This window comes from Cololabis saira, chromosome 11 (assembly GCF_033807715.1).
Source record: "Cololabis saira isolate AMF1-May2022 chromosome 11, fColSai1.1, whole genome shotgun sequence".
Classification (NCBI taxonomy): domain Eukaryota; kingdom Metazoa; phylum Chordata; class Actinopteri; order Beloniformes; family Belonidae; genus Cololabis; species Cololabis saira.
The window spans coordinates 1768249-1788989 of NC_084597.1; the positions used below are offsets into that span (position 1 = coordinate 1768249).

At 40.4% G+C, this 20741-nt stretch overlaps 1 protein-coding gene across 1 annotated transcript; it reads left to right on the forward strand.

The window, feature by feature from the left end:
* Positions 1–6532: 6532 nt before the first annotated feature.
* LOC133454844 (nuclear apoptosis-inducing factor 1-like) lies at positions 6533–19147 on the forward strand. The gene is made up of 3 exons (XM_061733567.1): positions 6533–7046; positions 9217–9285; positions 18711–19147. The coding sequence occupies exons 1-3, from the start codon at positions 6596–6598 to the stop codon at positions 19145–19147; spliced, it is 957 nt and encodes a 318-aa protein (XP_061589551.1). The 5' UTR covers positions 6533–6595.
* The last annotated feature ends 1594 nt before the right edge of the window (positions 19148–20741 follow it).

Consider the following 20741-nt stretch of genomic DNA (forward strand, 5'->3'; position numbering starts at 1 on the left):
GTTTTTTTCTAGAAGGCCGTTCATTCACGGCATATGTAGACCATAAGCCATTGATATTTGCAATGTCTAAAGTGACAGAGCCGTGGTCCGCTCGCCAGCAGCGCCATCTAGCGTCCATCTCAGAGTTTACCACGGACATTCGGCATGTCGCGGGTAAAACAAACCTTGTGGCCGATTGCCTGTCACGCGCGCTTGTGTGCCCTGTAAACCTGGGAGTTGATTTTTCTGCTATGGCTGCTGACCAGGCCGATGACCAGGACATTGCGACTCTTAGGTCTGCTGGTACCGGTCTCAGACTAGAGAACTTGGCGGTAGAGGTCGGAGGTCCAGCTCTTCTCTGCGACATCTCCACTGGTCGGCCCCGTCCGGTGGTCCCAGTTTCCTGGCGCCGGCGGGTTTTTGATTCCGTACACTCCCTCTCACACCCTGGCATCCGGGCGTCAGTGAAACTGGTTGGGGCCAAGTTTGTCTGGCCCGGCCTCCGCAGGGAGGTTAAGGAGTGGGCAGCTGCATGTGTAGCATGCCAGCGGGCTAAAGTTCACCAGCACACAAAGGCGCCCCTGGAACCGTTCCCCATTCCAGCCAGGCGGTTTGACCATGTCCACATCGACCTGGTGGGCCCTCTTCCTCCATCGCAGGGTTACACGCACCTCCTCACCATGGTGGACCGTACCACCAGGTGGCCCGAGGCAGTGCCCCTGTCCTCTACAGGGTCAAAAGATGTGGCGCGTGCTTTTCTGGGTGCCTGGGTCTCACGTTTCGGTGTCCCGTCTGACATCACGTCTGACAGAGGCCCCCAGTTCATTTCAGAACTTTGGTCGTCGTTGGCAGAAGCTTTGGGAGTGCAGGTACACCGTACTACTGCATACCACCCACAAGCTAATGGCCTTTGTGAACGTTTTCACAGGTCCCTCAAAGCAGCACTGCGTGCTGCGCTCTCGGATGGTAACTGGGTGGACCGCTTATCGTGGGTCATGCTCGGTTTGCGCACGGCCCCGAAGGAAGATTTAAATGCGTCGCCCGCAGAGCTCGTGTTCGGTCAGCCACTTCGTGTGCCTGGAGAATTTTTGCCTGAAAGCTCGGCTCCGCAAATTCACCCAGCAAGCGGTCCCTTCGCATCAAATCGTTTTTTGACACCGGGGGCCATTCACCACTGTTTTCCGCGGACATTCATTCCATCGGAGCTCAAGTCGGCTCAGTTTGTTTTCGTGCGGCATGATGCTCATCGCTCTCCTCTACGGCCTCCATACGACGGCCCCTTTAGAGTTCTCGAGAGAGGCCCTAAGTTTTTTTTGTTAGACCTAGGAGGCCGCAAAGAGCACGTGGCACTAGATAGGCTTAAACCCGCACACACTGTAGCGGATGAAGCTGTGGTCCCGGCCCAGGTCCCCCGTCGTGGACGCCCTCCACTGAAACCTCCTGTCGATGCTGCAAAGGATGGACGTTCTAATTTACCACCGAAGACTGTTATTTTTTCTCCGCAGCATCCTGCTCAGACTGATGCTCCTGTGGTGGTACAGGAAGGACGGCGCAGCCGTTATGGTCGGTTGATTAAGCCACCAGTGAGGGACTGATGGGCCCTTCCAAGGACAACCTTCTGGGTGTTCTGGGGGGGGCTGTGTGGCGGACACAATAACGGACCTCGCACCCATCAGGACTGTATGGAAGGGGGCGTGGTCACAAGCATTTATTTGGTTGCTTAGCAACGTGTGTTAGTTTACAGTTGTCAACTGACAGTTTCTTTTGGTCAGTTGGATTCCGCTGTCACGGAATAAAGACGTGTTTTACCAACCTCTGGAGTCGAGCCTCATCCTGCCACAGTAGGAACAAACAGGCACATCAATCAGATGCAGAGGAGACCAAACAACCAATCAGCATAAGCAGCAAAGAAAGTAACAAACAGCAACACAAACAGTAATAATACAAAAGATAATCAAAAAAGAAATTATAAAGTAACACTTTTCAAATGCTTTGAAGGCGAAAGAAAACCTCCCAAATGTTTCAAAGCAGGAAAATGGACCAAATTAGAAAAATGTTTCAAGGAAATCTTCTAAAGTTATTAATCCTCTAAAAGTAGACAAAATATTTCAAAATAACAAACCAAAAATATATAGGACTAATTAATCAAACACAAGATAAACTATATGTGATATTAAACAGGGAGCCCCAACACTTACAAAAAAGGTGAGAAGTCCAGTTCACCATTCAGACCTGGGTAATGGGTAAAGCTTTCAATGTATAGATCCAGAATGATTCTCTCTGTAAGAGCTTTTTTAATCTGTCTCCACCCCTTATTGAGTTTTCTATATGCACTATGCCAGATATCTTTAGAGAGTCACAGCTGCCATGGTTAGGTTCTTTATAATGTACTGCCATAGGATATAGTGGGTTGCCAGTTCTTATAGCATGTTTGTGTTCAGCCAATCTGACCTTCAGTTTGCGTTTTGTCCTGCCAATATAAAAGTTACCGCATGGGCACTCGAGTCTGTAAACTACAAAAGAAGTGTTGCAATTAATAAATGACTTAATGTTATATTTATGATCCGATGTGACATCAGTGAAAACATTTGTTTTTGTCATATTGCTGCAGTGATTACAATTACCACACTTGTAGTTACCTGATCTCGTGCTCAACCAGGTTTTCTGTTGTACAGGGGGAGATGGCTTTTTACAAGTTTATCATTGAGTGTTTTCTCCTGAAACTAATGGTTGGAGAATCTGGAAGTGCCTCTCTGAGTAAATTGTCACTTTTCAATATATCCCAGTTTTTTTCGATAATTTGTTTTATTCCTTTTGCTTCACTGCTATACCAACACATTCTCACTCCCAGCTCTGTTATACCTGATTAGAGTTCTGTTGTTGCCTCTGTTTTTTAACCAGTAACTCTTCTCTAGAGACACTTTTAGCTTTGTTGTGTGCTGTATTTATGGTTTTGTGTTTATAACCTCTTTTCTTAAATCTATGACTCATATCTAAAGCATTTCTTTCAAAATCATCTTCTGAGTCACAGATGCGTTTAAGTCAATGGAACTGACCAAAAGGTATGTTATCTATCAGCCATGGTGGATGGAAGCTGTTTAAGAATTTAAGAATTTAAGAATTGTATTGCGCCCTGTTGGTTTTCTAAAAATTGAGGTATGCAAATCCCCATTGCTAAAATTTTTTTAGAAAACCAACAGACCGTTGGAACATTTTTCTAATTTGGTCCATTTTCCTGCTTTGAAACATTTGGGAGGTTTTCTTTAGCTTTCAAAGCATTTGAAAAGTGTTACTTTATAATTTCTTTTTTGATTGTCTTTTGTATTATTTTTAATTAAAAAACAGAAATGAGCAAAGCTTTTGTGTTTCCCTTTGATTGATCCCAGATTTCTGGAATTCTGCAACGACACTTGATGATTCTCTTGTAAAAAGCAGCAGAGTTCAGTTTATTTTCAACTTTAAACACTTTCTGAGTAACTTTACGCCGTATTACGGTCCGTTTTATATTTCCTCACGTCTTCATTCTGGCTACACGTTTTATTTAGGATGTTTTTTCTTTCTGCTACTTTGGGAATTGTCAGACTAAGAGATAAATAAACTGGAGTTTTTTTTTAGGGAGTTTGTGAAATAAAAGGATGTAGATAAAAAAAAGAGACTAATTTACTGAGTTTAAGTGTGATTGAAACAGAGGTGTAAATACTGTACCTGTGTAACATATTGTACATTCATTGTTCCAGATGTCGCTGAGGGTGAAACTTACTGACTGGATGAAATTAAAGGTTGACAAAAATAAACAGATCAAGTGTTTTATTTCTGTGGAATAAGTGAAAAACTAATCAGTTTAAGGGAGGGGGGGAGGAAGGAAGGAAGGAAGGAAGGAAGGAAGGAAGGAAGGAAGGAAGGAAGGAAGGAAGGAAGGAAGGAAGGAAGGAAGGAAGGAAGGAAGGAAGGAAGGAAGGAAGGAAGGAAGGAAGGAAGGAAGGAAGGAAGGAAGGAAGGAAGGAAGGGAGAAAAGAAGGAAGGAAGGAAGGAAGGAAGGGAGAAAAGAAGGAAGGAAAAAAAGGAAAAAAGAAGAAAGAATGAAAAGAAGGAAGGGAGAAAAGAAGGATGGAAGAATGAAAAGAAGGAAAATCAACTTTTTAATGATTAAGATTCAGAAATGAAGACCCCTGGATTCAGATTTAAGACTTTTTAATACCATTTTCAAACTAAATTGAGGTCGAGGTTGCCAGGTCTGACAGATATCAGACACAAAACCCGCCGAAATAATAAAAAACCAGCCCAAATCCTGCATTCTGTATGTTAAAACTCCAAATTATTCAATTATTTGTGAATAATCGTTCTAAATATTTAGTAAAAAGCAGCCCAAATATCTATTTTTCAACCTATTGTATTTAAAAATATAAAACAAGTAACAATATGTAGTGAAAGTTCGGTAAAACACTTCATAACCACAAACTGACAAAAAATAGTCTTTATTTTTTAAACTAACACCACTTTTACGCCCAGTAAATGTTAATATTCGGGATTATACTTTAATTAGGGGGTGGATGTCAAATTTTACACCGAGGCTACGATTTGAATGATAAAATAAAAATATAATAAAATAATTTATTAAAATAATATGAAAAAATTATTATAAAAAATGGTAATAATGGTAATAATATGATATGATAATAATATAACAGTATAATAAAGTAGAAAAATGATCAAATCAAATTCTAAAAAAATAAAATGATAAAATAATTATGCAATAATAATAAAATAAAACAATAATAGAAAATATCATAAAATAATGAATTATTAATAATAATATAGTTATAAACAATAGTAGAAAACAATTATGATAAAAATAAAATAGAAATAGTAATAAAAAATAAGCCTTAAGAAGACTGGATGCATTAAATAATACTTTTTTAAGGAAGGACGTCACCTAATTTGCTCCAGACCCTTAATCTTTTTGTTTTATTTTTTCTTTTTGTTTTATTTTCTTTTTTCTTTTTATTCCATCTTATTTTGTCATGTTTATTTTATTTGATAAGCAAAATAAGAGCCCGTATGATACTGCACATGCGCAGTAGAGTACAGCAGGAGGTAAACAGTGAGACCGATGCAGCAGCTCGGCGACCGGCAGTAAAAGTTCATTAAAACATGCATTTTTGAAATATTTTATGTTTTTAAATTATAATTAAGACACTATTAAAACATACTACGGTCAAATATCAAAGCTTTAAAGCGAAATAAGAGCCCGTTTAATTAAAAAGTAAAATGACTCGGCTAAAGGAAGTGTGACGTCTCCAGTGGGCGGGGCTTCCTCGTTGAGTAAATCGCGTAAGTTACGCAACAACCGCCTCCCCGTTGCCATGGCGACGGCGGCCCAGAAGCGGAAGATGAACTTCTTACAGGACTGTCTCAGAAAATTAGAATATTGTGATAAAGTCCTTTATTTTCTGTAATGCAAAAATGTCATACATTCTGGATTCATTACAAATCAACTGAAATATTGCAAGCCTTTTATTATTTTAATATTGCTGATCATGGCTTACAGTTTAAGAAAACTCAAATATCCTATCTCAAAAAATTAGAATATTCTGGGAATCTTAAACTTAAACTGTAAGCCATAATCAGCAATATTAAAATAATAAAAGGCTTGCAATATTTCAGTTGATTTGTAATGAATCCAGAATGTATGACATTTTTGTTGTTTTAATTGCATTAGAGAAAATAAAGAACTTTATCGCAATATTCTAATTTTCTGAGACAGTCCTGTATTATGCCATGAAATAAAAGCAAAAATCAAATACACTTCAACCAAATAAAATTAAAATAAGATAGAAATGAATAAATAAATAAATAAATAAATAAAAGTAAATAAAACAAAATAACACAAAATAAAATAAAATGTAAACAAAATAAGATAGAACAAAATAAAAAAATACTACAAGAAATAATAATTATAAATAAAACAAAAATAACACAAAATAAAACAAATATAAAATAAAAAAGATTGAATTGAAATAAAATATAAACAAAATAAGACAAAATAAAAATAAAAAAATACTACAAGAAATAATAGAATATAATAAAATACAAAGAAAAATAGAATATACAATTTGAATACAATACAATTTATAAAAGAAAAAAATATATATAAGTAAATAAAACTATATAACACAAAATAAAACAAATAAAAAACAATGAATTGAAATAAAAGCAAAAATAAAATAAAATATAAACAAAATGAGATATATGAGAAAAAAAATACTACAAGAAAAACTAGAATGTAATAAAATACAAAGAAAAATAAAATACAATTTGAATACAATAAAATGTATGAAAGCAAAATATATAGAAAATCAAAACATAAAATAAAACAAAAATAGAATAAAAATATTAATAAAAAATGAAACAATAAAAAGTAAAATAAAAATAGAATACAATAAAACAAAATGAAAAAATGAATGAAATACATTTGAAAAACCACAGACTCAGCAACAGGAAGTGTGACGTCACCAGTGGGCGGGGCTTCCTACGCAGGAAGAAGGACTGGGATTCTCGAAGCGGCTGCTGCGTAACAAACGCAGCAGCAACATTAACGTTAACCCCTCGCGTTGCCATGGCGACGGCCGCCAAGAAGCGCAAGATGAACTTCTCGGAGCGCGAGGTCGAGATTCTCGTGGACGAGATCGAGCGGCACAAGCACGCGCTGCTCGCGCACTACAACGCGGGCGTCACGCATGCGCGCAAGCGCGGCGCGTGGGCCGCCATCTTGGCGCGCGTGAACGCGGTCACCACGTGCCCGCGCGCGCTGCCCGAGCTGAAGAAGAAGTGGTCGGACATGAAGACGGAAGTGCGCAGGCGCGTCGGCGCGGCCCGCGCCGCGGCGGCGCATGCGCACGCCGTCCCCGTGGTGCTCAGCGCTCCGCAGCAGCGGATCTGCAACCTGCTCGGGGAGGGGCAGGTGCTGGGGGCGGGGCCTGATGAGGAGGGGGCGGGGCCTGGGGACGAGGGGGCGGGACCTGAGGATGAGGGGGCGGGGCCTGATGAGGAGGAGGAGCTGGACGACGGTGAGGGACGCGCATGCGCAAAGCATAAAGGATCAGAACCAGAAATAAGTTTAATGCCACGTTTGTTAAACACAAATATACGGAGCCCCTCAAGTTAATATCTCGTGGCCATGCATTGATTATCTCGTGGCCACAAGATATTAATGCGTGGCCACGAGATATTAACTCGTGGCCACAAGTTATTAATGCATGGCCACGCATTATTTTATTTTTTTCAAAATAATGCGTGGCCACAAGTTAATATCTCGTGGTCACGAGATATTAACTCATGGCCACGAGATATTAACTCGTGGCCACGCATTATTTAATGTTTTTCAAAATAATGCGTGGCCACAAGTTAAATATCTCGTGGCCACAAGTTAATATCTCGTGGCCACAAGTTAATATCTCGTGGCCACAAGATATTAACTCGTGGCCACGAGTTATTAATACGTGGCCACGAGTTAATATCTCGTGGCCACGCATTAATTATCTCGTGGCCACGAGATATTAACTCGTGGCCACGAGTTATTAATGCGTGGCCACGAGTTATTAATGCGTGGCCACAAGTTATTAATGCGTGGCCACAAGTTAATATCTCGTGGCCACGAGTTAATATCTCGTGGCCACAAGATATTAACTCGTGGCCACGAGATATTAATGCGTGGCCCGAGTTATTAATGCGTGGCCACGAGATATTAACTTGTGGCCACGCATTATTTTATTTTTTTCAAAATAATGCGTGGCCACAAGTTAATATCTCGTGGCCACGAGATATTAACTCGTGGCCACGAGATATTAATGCGTGGCCACGCATTATTTAATTTTTTTCAAAATAATATGCGGCCAAAAGTTAATATCTCGTGGCCATGCATTAATTATCTCGTGGCCACGCATTGATTATCTCGTGGCCACGAGATATTAATGAAAAGAGAAAATGTACAACATAAGAGGAAAAAAGAAAGGCGGGAATGGGGCAAAAATAAATAAATGATTTAAATTAAGACAGAATTTAGACAGAAGTAAAGATTATTAAACGGCAGTAACAATGGTTACAACTAATTATGACTATATAATAATATGGTCATAGAAAATAGTAAAAAAAAATAAAAATAGTAGTAAAAAATGATAAAATAAAAATCGAATTATACTAGTCAATTAGAAAAACAATGAAATAAAATTCTAAAAAAGTAGAAATATAATAAAATAATAAATTATTAAAATATGATTCTAAAAAATTGTAAAAGAAATTATTATAAAAAAAATGTAATTAAAATGATAAAGTTATAATATGACATAACATTATAATATAACAGTAAAATAAAATAGAAAAATAATAAAATCAAATTCTAAAAAAATACAATTATAAAATAATAATAAAATAAAACAATAATAGAAAATATCAGGGACGGCATGCGCAAAGCCCCTGGCTTGTAGAAAGAATCAGAACCAGAAATAAGTTTAATGCCAAGTTTGTTAAACACACACAAGGTATTTGTTGTGGTGATTGGTGCAATAAAAAGAGCAAATATATAATGAAAAGAGAAAATGTACAACATAAGAGGAAAGAAAGAAAGGCGAGAATGGGGCAGAAATAAATAAATAATTTGAATTAAATTAAAATACAATTTTAGCCAAAAAAAACCCACAGGAATGACATAAAATAAAACGAAAAATATAAAATAATACAAAATAAAAGAAAAATATAATAAAGAGCATAAATTCCAGAAGAGTATCAGAGCCATGCAGGAGAAAAAATATTTGAGGGGAAGATTTTTTTTATTGTGCACTTCGAGAAAAAAGTTGAAATGTCGAGATTAATGTTGAAATACAATTTCGAGAATAAAGTCGAAATTTCACCTTTTTTTCAACATTTCAACTTTATTCACAAAATGTTGACTTTATTCTCAACATTTCGACTTTTTTCTCGACATTTCGACTTGAGAGTACTCAAGAGTATAAAAAAAGAAAAATCAAATAAAATACAAACAAGAATAAAGAAAATTTGAATACAATAAAATTTAAAATAGAAAAACAGAAAATAGAATAAAATAAAAAAAATAGATAGAATAAAAATAAAATAAATGAAAACAGAAAGGAACAGAATAAATATAAAATATAATCAAATAAATGAACAGGAATTGTTCTCTGCGTGATTGTAACTCTGTAATTGTTCCTGTGTGTTGTCCAGCTCTCCCGGCCGGTCCGGATAACGTCTGTGTTCCGGATAACGTCTGTGTGGAAGCTAAATCTCTCCACGGTAAGACTTTCTTCCTCTTCCTTTAGTTGATCAGCAGATAAAACACGAGAGTTTTCCAGCAGAGGGTTACGGGTGGTTTCCGTAATGTTCCCTAAGTAGCATCGTTAGCAGCGAAGGAACCGGACGTGCGAGTAGGACTCCGGCGGAGCTGGAACGTTATGAAATAAAATTCTTGTTCAAACTTTAAAACACTCGGCCTGATTGGCACTAACAGACCGTACAACCTCATTTATGCCAATTATTATAGTTTTCGCGATATTTACCTTTCTTTTTCTTTTTTTTTCTATTTGACTTTGGACGCTTGTTGCTAGGCAACAAGTTATCGTAGAGACATCGTACAAATGTTCCCTGACTCGGCACGCTGTGGACTTTAACATATTCAAATTTCATGAAGCTGTGATTTAAGGAAATTTTATGTCAAAATCCAGGCCAAATGGCCCCATTCATTCGGATGGGTTTTTTTTACCATGGTGAAAAAAAAAACCTATCCGTTAACGTAGCCTGAACCGGAACGTGCACCCACACATCGACACATGTGGAGCCATCGTGGCTCGAAATGCAATACTTTTCTCAGCAAAAAGCGTTCCCGTGGCAACGCTAGATGCCAAGAAGTGGAAAAAAAGGTTAAAATTCGGACGCTCATTCCTCGGCCGAACTTTATCGTAGCGACATCATTCAAATGTTTCCAGACTCGGTTAACTTCGGAGCAAAAGATCTTTCAACCTCATTATGCCAATTATTACAGTTCTTGAGAGAGTTTTTGTCAATTAAAACAAAAATTCCATTTGACTTTGGACGCTTGTTGCTGGGCGACAGGTTATCGTAGGGACATGATTAAAATGTTTCAAAACTCGCCTCGCTGTGGACTACAACATATTCAAATTTCATGAAGCTGTGATTTACGTACATTTTAAGTCAAAATGCCTGCCAAGTGGCCCCATACTGAAAGGTTTATCAACAACCTTTAACGGTTTATTAACAACCCTAAACTACTTCTTGGCCATTATTAATCACCCTAAACCACACAACCCCGAAGCAGGGGTTGTGGTATATTAACAACCCTAAACCACAGCACAGGAATTAATGTAATACAACCGTAAACACCTCAAACTGACATAGAACCACCCCGAACACAACTACTACACAACCATTACACAACCAATACACAACCACTACAGCCCCAAACCAAAGCAGCGAGAGGGGACGAATGGGCAGTACGGCATGCCCATATCAAAATTTCCTGAAATTTTCTAGTTAGTGCCACGGCTGCGCCAAGAGGCACTCCTCTATATCTCTGCAATGGAGGAGGAGTGCCTCTGGCTGCGCCACTATTGTTATTGTGTGGATTTATTAGTGCCACGGCTTCCAGCCAGAGGCACGACTCCTCCAAAGCTATGCAATAGCAAGGAGGAGTAATGCCTCTGGCGAAGCCAGAGGCACTATTGTTATTCTGCGGGTTTATTATTCCTCATTTTCCAGACAGATTTCGGTTCGCTACTCCTCCTACAGCTTTGAGAAAACGCGAAAAGTAAAAACGTAGAAACGTGCGAATGAATCGGGAATCGTGTGCTGTGACTTTTATAAGCAATTGGCGTGCACGTTTTTGCGCAACGTGCACAAACGTGCGCCCTAAAACCCATCCGGAATGCATTGGGAGAACTTTGGGGCCTCACCACTCGCACACCGTTACTTGAAAAATTATGAACCGATTTAGAAAGTTGTGGGCCCTGAATTTAACTACAGTCATGTGGATTTTCAGAGCGATAGCATAAATAGTTTTTGCACGAAGTGCAAAAACATTTCCAAATTTCCAAACTAATGGGGAACTATTTTCTCATGTACTTCTATGGCGCCATTCAAAGCGGATGGGAGAAAAAAGATGAAATTCACCTTTTTTCTGAGTCACGTATCTTTCTCATACTTGCACGTAGAAATGTCATTCAAACTTCAAAACGGAGGAAAACTTCTCTTCTCTCTCTGAACCTGGAACGGTTTTTTCCTAAAATGTACACTTTTCAAGATATGAGCGCTCAAGCGAGGACTGGAAATCACTTTTTTGTCAAATCTACAGTGAGGTTCTAATTGATTAGAGTGAGGAAACATTCAAAAAATGAACATAATTTTTATTTGTAACTCGAGCTCACGGCCAAACCGTAAAAGCTAGAAAGATAATTTTTGGTCAGAATGTAGACATAGGTGTTGGGATTCATATAATGTGACTTTGACAGGCGTGGTGTGCACAAAATTTGAACGGGGGGGCCAACAGACACGCCAATTCCTGCCACGGTCTCCATTGACTGCAATGTAAAAAAAAGTTTTCTTCAAAAAAATCTCATTTTTGTTTTCGAACTGCCGTTACTAACACATTTTAAGGAATATCTGAATAAAAATAAGATGGACAGAATCTTCTGGGTTCTCCGTCTCTCACGATGTTTTCATTTTTCCGCTAAGAGCTACGGTTTGATCACAAAGTGGAGTGATTTGAGGTTTGTCACAACCGAAAATATAGCTGTCATTCCCGCTCCCTCTGTATACAGTAGTAGGCTTCTGAACCTTTTTTTTCAGGTTGTTGTTGCCCCTAGCAACCAGAGCTCAGCTGTTGACTGATTACACTGATTCAGAACTGGTCACATGACCCAGTCAGTACAGACTTCATATACTTTACCTGGAAAATTGAGAAATCTGAACCCTGACCTTTTGACCTTAGAGATCCCCAGTCCTGCTGGGAACAGGTTCATGGTATGTGTGTATATATATATATATATATATATATATATATATATATATATATATATTAGTATTAGTATTATTGTATATATAAATATATACATTTGTATATTATATATACAAATGCAAAGTGGACATGTGTGTATATAAGTAAACTATATATATATATATATATATATATATATATATATATATATATATATACTGGTAATGAATGAATGAATGAAAGCATGAATGAATTAATGCTGAAGCTGGTAATGAATGAATTAATGACTGCTGAAGCTGGGAATGGATGAATGAATGAATGAATGAATGAAAGCTGAAGCTGGTAATGAATGAATGAATGCTGAAGCTGGTAATGAATGGATGGATGAATGAATGAATGAATGAATGAAGCTGGTAATGAATGAATGGATGAATGCTGAAGTTGGTAATGAATAAATGAATGAATGAATAAATAAATGAATGAATGAATGCTGAAGCTGGCAATGAATGAATGAATGAATGACACTGGTAATGATTGAATGAATGATGAAGCTGGTAATGAATGAATGAATTAATTAATTAATGAAGCTGGTAATGAATGAATGAATGAATGCTGAAGTTGGTAATGAAGTAATGAATGAAGTAATGAATGAATGAATGTTGGAGCTGGTAATGAATGAATGAATGAATGATTGAGTATCGAGTCCTGGACCTTCATTGGTGCAAATTAGCCCCGCCCCTTCTTCTGATTGGCCAATATGTTATAGTCCAATAACTTTTGAATGGTTTGACATAGAGAGTCATGGGTGGTGTCATTGGACTCGGTATTGAGTCCTTCACATTTTTTGTTTGTAAAATGTACACAAATGTGCAGCAGCCCGCCGTGGCACTCTCGAAATGTCTGCGAGGAAATTGTCTAGTTATTCAACTTATTCATTTTTTTTCAGGAATCGTGTGCTATGACTTTTATTAGCGATTGGCGTGCACGTTTATGCGCAACATGCAAAAACGTGCGCTTTTAGCGCCATCCGGAATGCATTGGGAGAACACCGTTACTCGAAGAATTCTGAACCGATTTAGAAAGTTGTAGGCCCTGAATTTACCTACAGTCCTGTGGATTTTCAGAGCGATCCCACAAATAGTTTTTGCACGAAGTGCAAAAACATTTCCAAATTTCCAAACTAATGGGGAGATTTTCCCATGTAAGTGAATGGGGCAGAATGTCACACTGTGGGTGGAAGGATGTTCGAAAAAAACCCAAATTCTCATACTTGCACGTAGAACTGTCATTCAAACTTCAAAACGGAGGAAAACTTCTCTTCTCTCTCCAAACCTGAAACTGTTTTTTCCTAAAATGTACACTTTTCAAGATATGAGCGCTCAAGCGAGGACTGGAAATCACTTTTTGTCAAATCTAGAGTGTAGCTCTAATTTTTTAGAGTGGCAGAGACAGTAAAAAATTGACCTTAATTTTTCTTTGTAACTCGAGCTCACGGCCGAACCGTGAAAGCTAGAAAGATAATTTTTGGTCAGAATGTAGACAGATGTTAGGATTCATAAAGTGTGACTTTCACAGGCGGGGTATGCACTAAATTTAAACAGGGGGGGATAAAGCTGCTCCAATTCCTGCCTCAGTCCCCATTCACTGCAATGTAATCAAAAGTTTTCTTCAAAAAAATCTCACTTTGTTTTCGAACTGCCGTTACTAACACATTTTAAGGAATATCTGAATAAAATTAAGATTGTCAGAATCTGCCGGGTTCTGTGTCTCTCACGATGTCTTTGTTTTTCTGCTAGGAGCTATGGTTTTCTCACAAATCTGAGTTATTTGAGAACTTGTCACAAGGCAAAAGCTGGGGTTTTCTAACAGCCAGTCCGGAACCTTCCTCATTTCGAGGTTCTTGTTGCCGGGGCAACCAGAGCTCAGCTGCTGAGTGATTAGACTGAGGCCCCGTTTACACGGAGCAAAAACGGTGGCGTTTTCATGCGTTTTGGCCGTTCGTTTACACGAAAACGGAGCTCAAAGCCCCCAAAAACGATCATTTCTGAAAACTCCGGCCAAAGTCGAGATTTTCAAAAACTCTCACTTTTCACGTTTGCTTGTAAACGGAGGAAAATGGAGGAAAACGGAGGAAAACGAGGATTTAGGCTCAGAACGTCACATTATGCAACAGAAACATCACCAGCATCATTTGTGCGACCTGTGTTTACAATTTGTTTGGCCACCGTCAATATTTTCTTGTATTTTACCTGTTTTATATTCTAAAGTCACACTTAAAAGTAACTCCACTTCTCTATCACTCCAAACCAAAGACTCTCGTTCATCTTGGAAGTAACTGGCAGTCAAGGCTGATTTATGGTTCTGCGTTACACCAACGCAGAGCCTACGGTGTAGGGTACGTGGCGACGCCACCGTACGTAGGCTACGCCGTCGATTTAACGCGGAACCATATTATTCAGGCTTCACACGTGTCATTTGTTGATGTTTTTTTCCAGGATTCCGATTAGCTTGCATGACTTTACGCTTCTCGTTACACTGCCCCCTGCAGGTTTGGCTGGTCATAGCACCTTAACAGATATTTATCCGGGTTCGTGTAAAGGAGGATATTTTTGAAAACGTAGAGGGGAAAATATCCGTTTTTGTAAATACCCGGCTACGTGTAAACGTGGCCTGAGCCAGAACTGGTCACATGACCGAGTCAGTACAGACTTCATATACTTTAACCTGGAAAATGGAGAAATCTGAACCCTGACCTTTTGACCTTAGATGATCACCAGTCCTGCTGGGAACCGGGTTCATGGGATATATATATATATATATATATATATATATATATTAGTATTATTGTATATATAAATATATACATTTGTATATTATATATACAAATTAGCCCCGCCCCTTCTTCTGATTGGCCGATATGTTATAGTTCAATTCAATTCAATTTTATTTATATAGCGTCTAATACAACAGATGTTGTCTCTAGACGCTTTCCAGAGATCCAGAACATGAACATAAACATAAACATAAACCCCCAAGCAATTATTATATAAACAATGGCAGGTAAAAACTCCCATAGTGGGAGAAAAGCCTTAAGCCAAAGAGTGGCAAGGAAAAACTCCCCTTTAGGAGGAAGAAACCTGGACCAGGACCAGGCTCATAAGGGGGGACCCTCCTGACGAAGGCCAAACTGGGGGAGTCAGGGACGTCAACAGCACACAGCAGGCAGGTGGAAGCAGCAGCGGGATGACCAGAGGGGGGGGTGCAGGCAGGCGGAAGCAGCAACAGCAGACATCCACGTAGGCAGGTGGAAGCAGCAACGGGATGACCAGAGGTGGGGGGGGGGGGGTGTCAGCAGCACACAACAGTCATGTGGAAGCAGCAGCGGGATGACCAGAGGGGGGGGGGGTGCAGGCAGGCGGAAGCAGCAGCAGCAGACATCCACGTAGGCAGGTGGAAGCAGCAACGGGATGTCCGGGGATGGGGGGGAGGGCCGGGAACACAGGCCAGAACGCAGCTCCTGAGGCTCCGGCCTGCAAACATGCACAAAAGAGAAAAAAGGGGGGCCGGCACAAGAAACTACAGGAACGATGGACAAAAATGATAGCTATGAGATATTTATAATAAATAAAAATGGTAATGGAGAAGAGAGGCAGGGAAAAGGAGAGGAGAAGAAGGGTGAGAGGCACCGCCCAGCGGATCATGTCGGTGCCCCCTGCAGCATAGGTCTATAGCAGCATATCTACCGCGAAGCTATGTTTGAGACTAACTATTATAGTCTTGTTCTATAGCTACAACTATGACTACTGACTCTAACACACTAGAGTTTACACTACCTAGAGATTTACCAACACCAGCTAGAGGTTTACTAAACACTAACTATAGGCTTTACTAAACAGAAATGTTTTAAGTTTAGTTTTAAAGGTGGAGGTGCTGTCAGCCTCCTTAACCCAGATTGGAAGTTGGTTCCATAGTAATGGTGCCTGATAGCAGAACGCCCGCCCTCCAAATCTACATTTAGATACTCTAGGAACTACGAGTAAACCTGCACCCTGGGAGCGGAGAGCTCTGCCAGGAACATAAGGCACTATCAAATCTTGTAAATACTGCGGAGCTAAGCCGTTTTGGGCTTTATATGCAAGTAATAAAATTTTAAATTGAATTCTGAATTTTACAGGTAGCCAATGGAGCGACGCTAACACTGGAGAGACGTGGTCTCTCCTGCTGATTCCTGTCAGCACTCGTGCTGCTGCATTCTGGATCAGCTGGAGCCTATTCAGTAAATTACTTGGACATCCTGCTAACAACACATTACAGTAATCTAGTCTAGAAGATACAAACGCATGAACTAGTTTTTCTGCATCCCTCTGCGAGAGGATTTTCCTAATTTTTGCAATATTACGGAGATGGAAAAACGCTATTTTACAAACCTGATTAACATATGGTTTAAACGACAAATCCTGATGGAAAACAACACCAAGGTTTCTCACAGTTGCACTGGAAGCCATCGCAACACCATCTAATCCCTTCCTAAGATGCTCTGGACCAAGAATGATAACCTCTGTTTTATCTGAATTTAGAAGCAGGAAATTTCTGGACATCCAGTCCTTGATGTCCCTAAGACATGCCTGAAGTTTAACTAACGGTTCTGTCTCATCCGGCTTCATAGACAAATAGAGCTGCGTATCATCAGCATAGCAATGAAAGTGTATGCCGTGATTCTAGATTATACTTCCCAACGGCTGCATGTATAAACTAAACAAGATTGGCCCTAGCACTGAACCCTGCGGAACACCATAACAGACCCTTGACTGTTCTGAAGAAACCTCATGTACATGAACAAACTGGAACCTGTCAGATAGATATGATTTAAACCAACGTAGTTGGTTTAAATCATATCTATCCAACAGAGATAGATATGAGAAAGAGAAAGAGAAAAGTAATGAGCGTAGTCGCAGGATGGAGACGCACACTTTGATGTTGGTTGGATAGAGAGTCATGGGTGGTGTCACAGGACTCGGTATCGAGTCCTTGACCTTCATTGGTGCAAATTAGCCCCGCCCCTTTTTCTGATTGGCCGATATGTGAGTCCTTCACCTTTATTGCTTGCAAAATGCAATAATGTACACAAATGTGCAGCAGCCCACCCTGGCACTCTCGAAATTTCTGCGAAGAAATTGTCTAGTTATTATTATTATCATCATTATTGTAATTGTTATTATTAGGGCCCGAGCACTGACAGTGCAAAGGCCCTGTTGTATCTTTAGGAGTTTTTTTTTTTTTTTTTTTTTTATCCTTGTTTTTCCGACTAAATGAGAGCCTTTTTTCCCCCTAAACGTGCCACAAAAGTCACCAAATTTTGCACCAAGCCAGTCCTGGTGAAAAATGTGATATTTAATGGTTTGCATTAATGGGCGTGGCCTAACGGCTCAACAGCGCCCCCTAGAAAGCTTTGTGCCTCAAGCCCCACAATACGGTTTGACGTACATGCACGAAAATCTGTACACACCTGTATCATGTCGCAACTTAAAGAAAAGTCTCTTGGCGCCATGGCCGGAACCCAACAGGAAGTCGGCCATTTTGAATTAATCGTGTCATTTTGGCGCAATTTATGCCATTCCTTCGTCAGTTAATTCAGCCCGAACCGTAACGTGCACCCAGATGGGTTATACATCAAAATGTGCGTCTCCATCCTGTGACAACACGCATTACTTTTCTCAGTCAAAAGTGTTACCGTGGCGACGCTAGACGCCAAAAAGCACGCCCACCCTTCATCTGATTGGTCCATATTTGATAGTTCCTACTTTCTGCCATAACTTTTGAATGGTTTGATATAGAGAGTCATGGTGGCGTCATCGGACTCAGTTTTGAGTCCTTGACCTTCATTGGTGAAAATTGCTTGCGCCAGGGCCCGTTCATCGCTGCTTGCAGCTTTAATTATTATCAGAGTTGGGTAGTAACGAGTTACATTTACTCCGTTACATTTACTTGAGTAAGTTTTGGGAAATGTTGTACTTTTAGGAGTAGTTTTGAATCACTATACTTTTTACTTTTACTTGAGTAGATTTGTGAAGAAGAAACTGTTCCTCTTACTCCGCTACATTAGGCTACGTTGAGCTGTTACTTTTCCTTTATCCCTTTTATCCACGTACGCGTCAATCTCATGACATCACTGGGTGATTCTTTGGTAAAAATGTTAGTTTTTGCATGTTTTGTCACATTTACACAGACTCAAACACACACAGAGTTTCTATGAGTTCATGTTTGTTCTAGTTCTGCTGGTTAAAAAAGAAAAGGACAAAGGCTGGAAATGTAGTGCTACTTGTGCTTAATTTATTTTTTTATGTTATTATCTTATTATTTATTAAAGTACTTGCATTTACTTTAAGATTATTTTAATTTAAGCTATTTTTTATTAATTTTAATTTATTTTATTATTTTATTGATTTAATTTGCCTGAAGATGATTATTTTGTACTTTTGTCTGTTTGAATGGTTGTGTTAAAAAATAAATCAGACGTTACTCAACAGTTACTCAGTACTTGAGTAGTTTTTTCACTTTTACTCAAGTAATTATTTGGATGACTACTTTTTACTTCTACTTGAGTCATATTATTCTGAAGTAACAGTACTTTTACTTGAGTACTCTGGCCCCTCTACCAGCTTTAATTATTATGTGTATTTATTTCTATATGTGTATTTGTGTATATTTCCAGCAGAGACCTCCTTCCAGGGCCTGGAGGACGGCGGCGTGGTGGAGTTCTGCACCACCACCACCTCGTCCACCCCCGACCCGCCTCCCCCTCCGCCGCCGCCACGGCCGCAGGAACTGCGCAGCCGCATCGCCCTGAACTCGGCGCGCCTGCTGCAGGAGCAGCGGCTCACCAACGCGCACCTGCGGCAGCTGGCGCTGCACCTGGAGGCCGGAAACCGGCAGCTGCTGGCCGGCCGGCGGGCCCAGGAGAGCCAGGCCCGGGCCCAGGAGCGGCAGGCCCGGGCCCTGGAGGGGGCGCAGGCCGCGCTGCTGGCGCTGGTGGCCGCGCTACGGCCCGCGCTGAGGGAGCTACGGGGCTTCCTGGCGGCGGGGGCGGGTCCCGGGGCCCGAGACGCCGCGGGGGCAGAGCCTGGAGCCGGCCGGCCCGAGACGCCCTAGACCCGGGGGGTTCTGGACTCTACCGGGGTCGGGATTCTGGGACTTAAGTCGGACAAAAGTCGGAATTTTGGGATGTCGAGAAAAAAAGCAAAATGTCAAGAAAAAAGTCGGAATTTTGAGAAAAAAGTTGGCGAGAAAAAAGTCGGAATGTTGAGAAAAAGTCGGAATGTTGAGAAAAAAAGTCAGAATTTTGAGAAAAAAGTGGAAATGTCGAGAGAAAAAAGTCGAAATGTCGAGAAAAAAGTCGAAATGTCGAGAGAAAAAACTGGAAATGTCGAGAAAAAATTCTGAATTTTGAGAAAAAAAGTCGGAATGTCGATAAAAAAGTTGAAATGTCGAGAAAAAAGCCTAAATTAAAGTCGGAATTCTGGGATAAAAGTCAGACTTTTTGGATTAAAGTCGGAATTTTGACTTTTTTTCCGCCGGCGGGCCCAGGAGGGGGGCGCCTCAGGACAGCCCAAAGTTTCCTACTGTCCTTGAACACGTCTGCCTTTTTTCAGCCCTGCAGGAAGCTGGAGCTTTTTCCTACAGACCATGAACTCATCCTTCCCTTTATCTGTCTCTCTTTGTGGAGAGAGAATGTTATTTCTGTGTTGTAGCCGGGGCTTCTGGGTAATAAAAAAAGTGTGTTTACTTCCGGCTTAAATGACTTCTGGAGGGGTAATGGATTCATGTAAACTTGTAGCTTGGAGGACCTGGAAATAATAATTAGTTTTTCTTCCGGTAGACGTAACTTCCAATCAGAACCTTCCCAACCCCCAGACCTGGAGAGGAATTGGAGAAAGACCATCAAAAGTGGTTTCCATGGAAACCTCAATTCAGAATTAAAGCTGCAAGCAGCGATAAACGGGCCCTCGCACTCACGGCCACCGCCCCCATAAGCATATCAGAAATGACACCACCCACGACTTCCTATGTCAAACCAATCAAAAGTTATGGCAGAGAAAATTTTTCTAGGGGGCGCTGTTGAGCCGTTAGGCCACGCCCATTAATGCAAACCATGAAATATCAAATTTATCGCCAGGCCTGGCTTGGTGCAAAATTTGGTGACTTTTGGGGAACTATCAAATATGGACCAATCAGAAGAAGGGGGGGTGCGCAGGAATGGCCTAAATTGCGCCAAAATGACACGATTAATTCAGAATGTTCAAAATGGCCGACTTCCTGTTCGGTTTCGGCCATGGCGCAAAGAGACTTTTCTTTAAGTTGCGACATGATACATGTTGCGGCTTCTCTATCAAAACTTTAGTGAGCCGCTACTGAGCGGGTCAACACAGTCAAAACAAAAGACAGATGCGGATCCAGCGTCACCTCCAAGTTGATGCAATTTAATGATAGTCCAGCAGATTATAACTTATGCAAAAAGTATCCATCAAAAAGGCAAAAAAAAGTATCTTAATTTAATTCTGCGATCTGCCCTTTGCAGTCAAAAAACTGTCCCGCTTCCCACTCTCACACTCTTCCCTTCATCTGCAGGTGTCAATAATCACGCATTAAATCACTGCAGACGCAAAGGAGGGGGCGAAGACAACGCAACAAACCAACAAAAAATGATTCTTTCTGAACTTATCTGTCCTTAACACAAACAAACCCT

Bases quoted from the DNA above. Each gene is read 5' to 3' on its own strand.
- LOC133454844 (XM_061733567.1), top strand. From the start codon at position 6,596: ATGGCGACGGCCGCCAAGAAGCGCAAGATGAACTTCTCGGAGCGCGAG. The intron at 7,047-9,216 runs GTGAGGGACGCG...TGTGTTGTCCAG, and splicing joins GGAGGAGGAGCTGGACGACG to CTCTCCCGGCCGGTCCGGAT. The intron at 9,286-18,710 runs GTAAGACTTTCT...GTATATTTCCAG, and splicing joins GGAAGCTAAATCTCTCCACG to CAGAGACCTCCTTCCAGGGC.